Here is a 6,000-nt window from a genome sequence, read left to right as displayed (position 1 = left end):
TAAACAGAGAAATAAAAAATATTAAACATGATGGAAATGAATAATGTACAAACTAAACTTAAAAAAAGAGATTATTTGCAGAATTAAAGATTCTTGTTCTGACCCAACATGAAAGCTAAGAATACCTTAGCAACAAAAACACAATTATAAAATGCTAACAAAACTACATTCCCTAACCTTCTTCTTCTAATTCCCTTTTCCCTTTGTCCTATGTTTTCCCGACCATAGTCACATCCAAAAGTATGAAACCAGTAACACCACAACAAGTTTCGACCAAACCAGGCTTTGACTATTCCTCTTCAACATAGGTGGTGCAGAAGCAACTAAAGATCTGTCACAAACAAAAAAAATACTATAAACAGTTATTCAATAAAATATAAAATATTGAAATTTATTCCTAGTTAAAACTTTGATACATTATGATATTTAAACTTTAAAAAAAAAATATAATCTTTTATCCTAGTTACTTAATTTCTTTTTTCGTGTCAAACACGTCAGCATGAAAACACATTTGACACATCATTCATTGTTAAAACATTATATCCATCGATTTTTACGGTCTGGAGACAAAAATGTATTAAAGTTTCAAGATAAATTCAAATTTCATGTTAAAATTGGACTAAAAACGTATTTAAGTCTAAGATATATATTCGAACTTCTTTTAAAACTAATAAGATATGCTGTGATCTCATACATACCCAGATGTAGAATAAGCACATTTTCCATAGCCTGAAGAGAAAAGAAAAGCAGAAGTTCAGAATGAATTCTATTTCAAGATCAGTATGAACAACATTATCAGCATACACAAATATTAAAATTCCATTCATTTCAAAATTATTAGTTTCAACAGTCAAATATTCCACACTTGATTTTCAGAAAGCATTCTGTAAGTACTGCGTAAAATGTACTCATTATGATGACATCAGGAATATAATCCAAAGTATGAACCTACTTTACTATATATACCAACTCAGCATAAATGCTTATTTAAAAGTAAACATCTCATAGATACAAAAACAAAAACCTGTAGCAGTTTTTCAAAGAAAACAAGCTAATTTGATCTTAAAGTTTAAAGGAGCAAGAATAATGCAAATGCATAAAAATAAAAAGAAAGCACACTAACAACAAAAAGCAAATTGTTTGATTGGATGGAATTGCAGTTGCTTAAGTTAAGCACCTGTCTTTTCAACACCTCACAACATTCTCAAACAAAAAGTTTCATAATCTTTGACATTGTATTTATATTCATCAATCACACAAGTAATGTTATTCATGTTCATTATTACACACTACTACATCACTATGGTTCCAAAAGTGAAAGGATGCTACATAGATATGAAAACAAAAATGGCAGAGGAAAAGTACTAAAGTTCCCAAGATTCAAGAGGCATATATAACTGTTAGTTACTTGTGATCTTCACATAAAGCATCAACAAGTTATGGTGGGGCTAGGGAATCTTAATTCCATATGTCTTAACATGAACTTTTGTGGATGAAAAAACATAAATGGTGAGGTTTACATTCCACTTATATATATTATAAAATTGTCTTATCTTTAATATCGATGTAGACTTCCAACACACCCCTTCATGTCGAGTATACTAACAGCTTAGCTCAACGTATAAAATTGTTTTATCTCCGGTCGAAATGAGATTTTCAACGATCTCAGAACATAAAAAACAAAAACATGGTTATCCAAACATATTTGTTAACATAAACATCTCAGAACACTGAACATGATTAACCTGATGAGATCAACATTTTGACTTACTGGGGTCACGTTTGGTCAAAGCAGCAGTGCCTCCAAAATTGCATGCAATGTCGGAATTTCCATTTGTCTGATAGTAGCTATTGAAAGCATAGGAAGCATGAGAAACAAGTGTGTCTGGTTGAAAACATGGTCCACCTTGTTGGATGGCTTTGCAATTTGCCATTCCAAGTCCACAAGCCCAATCAAGAGCATTCTGCAAGTCATTCTGAGAAGCACCAGGACGAGCCACACACCATGTTGTGCCATCAATGAATGTAGTGTTTCCTTCAGGTGGTGACATTGTTGTCACTGGAATAGCAGCATCTGATTTCTGTTGCACCACGATTTCCCTTGCCGTGGCTAAATATTTTTTCCAATGGAACCAGGAAAACATAATATGATAATAGTATTAGTTATTACATAAATTTAATAAATAAATAAACCACCAATGATCAAATTTAGTGAAAATCATGTGACAGCATCAACCTCTGGTCCACCAGTAACAACTCAAGAAAAAGAACTACTGAATAAGAGAAAGTATTCTGATCACTTTATACATAGCTGAGGTTTATAGCAGTCAGATTGTAGCGTGAAGGAAGTAAAGAATTTGAACCACATCATTCTTATCCTTTAATCACCCCTTTTCAAACTAAAAATTTCCAGACTTTGGTGATTAAAAAAAAAAAATCAGGTTTAGGGTTTAAAACCCACAAGAGAAGAATAAGCTAAAAAATAGTGACTCAAATGAAATGCAGAAAATATTTTAGCATAACCCAACCAATGTGAAAAGGGGATAAGTTTTCTATCATACTTGACAAGAAGAATTACAAGGGCACTAAGCATGTTTCATCTGATTTGTTTTAAGAGTCAAAAGCTTTCTCTTTTTCCACACTAAATATGAAATCAACATAAGTAACACCATTTTTTGCCTAACAAAAAACCATGAAACGCCCTCCAAAAGAGGTATAAAATTTAGTATTGGAATGATAAAAATGGAAAGTACGCAGAAAAAGAAAATGAGATTTCTTGATTTCTTGATTACTTAACAAGAGTCATACATACATAGATCACCAAGATCTCTTGAACTGAGTAAGATTTAAGAAAATGTGACCCTTTTCCAAAAAAAAAAAAATGATTCTGAAATGAGCACACTGCACAGCAAGACACTGAACAACTGGTTTAAAATCTGAAATGAAAAACTAAAGAAATAAAAATAAAACAGAGAAGAAAGAAAGTACTGACAGAAACATAAACATAACCAAAGTAGTGAAACAAGGGAGAAACACGACATACCCAGATAGCATTCTATAAAAACAAGGAACAGAAAAAGCGAGATTTTGTTTGTCATGTTTGCAGCTCCAAATAAACAAAAGTGGAAGGATTATAGTGAGTAGTGTGAGTCTGAACGATGATGAAGAAAGGTTGAGTGCAATGAGTGGTGGTATAAGAGCAGTGGTGTCAATGGAATCACCGGTTACTTGAAGGAAGATTTGATTTGAACTTTTGTTTCCTTTTTCACTTTTTTTGTGGTTTAAAAATGATTTATGAAGAAGAAGAATGCAGGCTTGTGAAGCAAGTAGTACTATCTTTGACAGAATGCAGCAGAGGATGCATTTTTGAGGCTTTTCACGAGCTACAAAAGAAGCTACAGTACACCATGTAATGTAAAGCCTTGTACTGTTATGAAATGAATCAATCAACTGTGATTTTTTTTCGTATTATTAAAACATTACTATTATTTGTACCAGTGTGAAATGCGGATTTATTATATCACTATTTAGTATTTCATTATAATAATAAATTTTAAAGTATATAAAATCTTGTTTGGTTATATTTAAATTAGAATAAGGATATTAATAAAAATAATTAGGATAAAAGATACATATATATTAATGTGAATTATTATTGAATAGTTTTGCAGCATGGTTTGTTTGATATACAAAATACGTTGATTTTTAAACACCTGAGTAAAGAATTTTTTTCGATAAAATCATTGTATATTAATTGTAATAAATAATGGCTTATTATTTTATTCATAGAAATGTCTTTAAATTATCCATATACTAAAAGAAAATTAACAACAAGTGACACTCTGATGATCGATTACAAAATAAAAAATTATTAATTATTAAAATAATTATTATTATGAAAAAAAATTATAATTGGTTGTTAAATTGGTCACTAATTAATTATGGACTAATTTATAAACAGATTATTTTGATAAGAGAAATCTTGGTAGTTAATGTTTAGTGATTAATTTCTTTTAGTAGCTAATACCTTGTAGTTAAAATATAAATATCAATTATAATTTTTTATTCACAATATTAACTATTTTAGTAATCAATAATTTTTTAATTTATAAATTGATATTTAGCTCAGTATAATGACTAACAAATTTTGAATTAAACATTTTTTTAGTGATATATTTTTTAAATAAAAGACACTATCACATAATTATTTCAAACATGGAATCATTAAACCAGCTAAAACAAATAATTTAAATCTAAATTTAGTAACAAATTAAAAAATCTTCATTATATTTACGATTATTTTTTATCGGCAAATGCTTACCGTTAGCGAGGAGTTAAACTCAACCTATTTCATCATTATTTTTAAATTCTTTAAACTAACTTTATATATTTCAAATATTAGTGGAAGAAGTTAGAACCCACAACCTTTCTCACCTTCCCTTCCATCCTTTAGCACTAGGTCAAACATATAACTCCAACAATTGATAATGATAAGAATGAAAGTTTAATTAGATTGAATTTAAAGAAAACATACTCCATAATCATAGTATCCAAATTAGGAAAAAATATTATATTTTCACATAAATAAGAACATAAAAAAATATGAGATATCAATAAATTGTACATCATATTGAAATAAAAGAAGGAACTATATATTGAAGTATCTAGAGTACAAAACAACACTGGGCTAAAGATACTCATCCATGACAATAATAAAAGACTTTTAAATTATATTAATTTACACTTTATTCATTTACTTCCTTACTCGATTAGTACACTTTATTTTCTTATTTATTTCCTTGCAATAAATTCACGTAACAATAGTTTTAAATTCACTAAATTCAAGTTACATTAGTGCTTTGGACAAAATAAAAGGATAAGTACAAGCAATTTTCTCATTTCTTGTTAATCCCCATTAAATTCTTAAAAGCATGCAAAAGTTGATATTCCATGCTTCCTGTTATTCAATACCAACACATGTTGATCAGTATAGTTTTTCTTTTTACTATTTACACTTCCCTTTCTTGCTTTTTGCACACGCCCTTTGTGAATACGGATAAGACTTAAGCTTAACAAATTCGTTGGCTCAAATAGTACTGGTCTTATATTTAAAAAAAAAAAAATTTAAGTCCCAAAATAGTATCATTCAGAAATTGTAAATACCTTTGTTTCTTAATTCACCATATATTTCTTAGAACAAAATGTTGACAAAACAACTAAAATAAATAATAAATAATATCTCAGATACCATCCTCTAATAACAGTAAATTTTCTAATTTTTAAAAAATACAATAAGATTTAATTTAATTTTTAATCTCGTTTCATTTTACCTTAACTATTCATAATGATGAAATTGAGAAAAATATTATAAACCGTATTTTAAAAGTATCACACAAATAAAATATTTTAAGAGAAGAAAATATAATAATTGTGAGAACCTATAAAATGCATTTTTCAGTGGTGGTGAATTTAAAAAAGATGATACTAGAATATTTTAATAATAAAATATTAAAATTATAAATATGAAATTTATTTTATAAAAATCATTATTCTCTGTTTTGTTTTTTTGTAAACTTCTCTTTTACCTTTTCTCTACATTTATAACATTAATTTCCACTCTTTTGGAGATTAAGGATGATAGGATTATTTTTCTGGAAGAATTTTACACATTCACCGGATCAGAGTAGAGGATAATAAATTTCTTTTTATTGTGGTTATAGCGCATGTTATACTCAAATGCATGTGTCTCAAATATGACTAAAGTGAATTCTTTTTTGCTTTATAAATGTGGTGGTATGTTTAAAATTCTAGTTTGAATTTATTTTATCTTGTTAGATTATTTCGTGAGAAATAGAACTCCATATAGTAATTATGAAAAAAAAATGACAATTTAACAAAGATAACTATCTTGTAAGAAGTATAACTCCATGTAGCAATTATGCGGAAAAAAATTAACTAAGATAAGGGAAGTAATTTTAATTATTGCAAATTTTCTATTTT

The 6,000-nt window shown here is 28.1% G+C and overlaps 1 protein-coding gene across 1 annotated transcript; it reads right to left on the bottom strand.

Moving 5' to 3' along the window:
- Positions 1 to 3,364, bottom strand: LOC114179742 (Carbohydrate-binding X8 domain superfamily protein). The gene is made up of 4 exons (XM_028066168.2): positions 3,044 to 3,364; positions 1,772 to 2,110; positions 699 to 729; positions 1 to 331 (listed from the first exon to the last, which is right to left on the bottom strand). Exons 1-4 carry the CDS (start codon positions 3,096 to 3,098, stop codon positions 229 to 231), a joined length of 528 nt encoding a protein of 175 aa, XP_027921969.1. The 5' UTR covers positions 3,099 to 3,364; the 3' UTR covers positions 1 to 228.
- Between the last annotated feature and the right edge of the window lie 2,636 nt (positions 3,365 to 6,000).

Source organism: Vigna unguiculata, chromosome 3 (assembly GCF_037176805.1).
Source record: "Vigna unguiculata cultivar grain cowpea cultivar isolate G323 ecotype 2 chromosome 3, ASM3717680v1, whole genome shotgun sequence".
In the NCBI taxonomy this organism is placed as follows: domain Eukaryota; kingdom Viridiplantae; phylum Streptophyta; class Magnoliopsida; order Fabales; family Fabaceae; genus Vigna; species Vigna unguiculata.
This window is presented reverse-complemented; position numbering and strand designations above follow the sequence as displayed.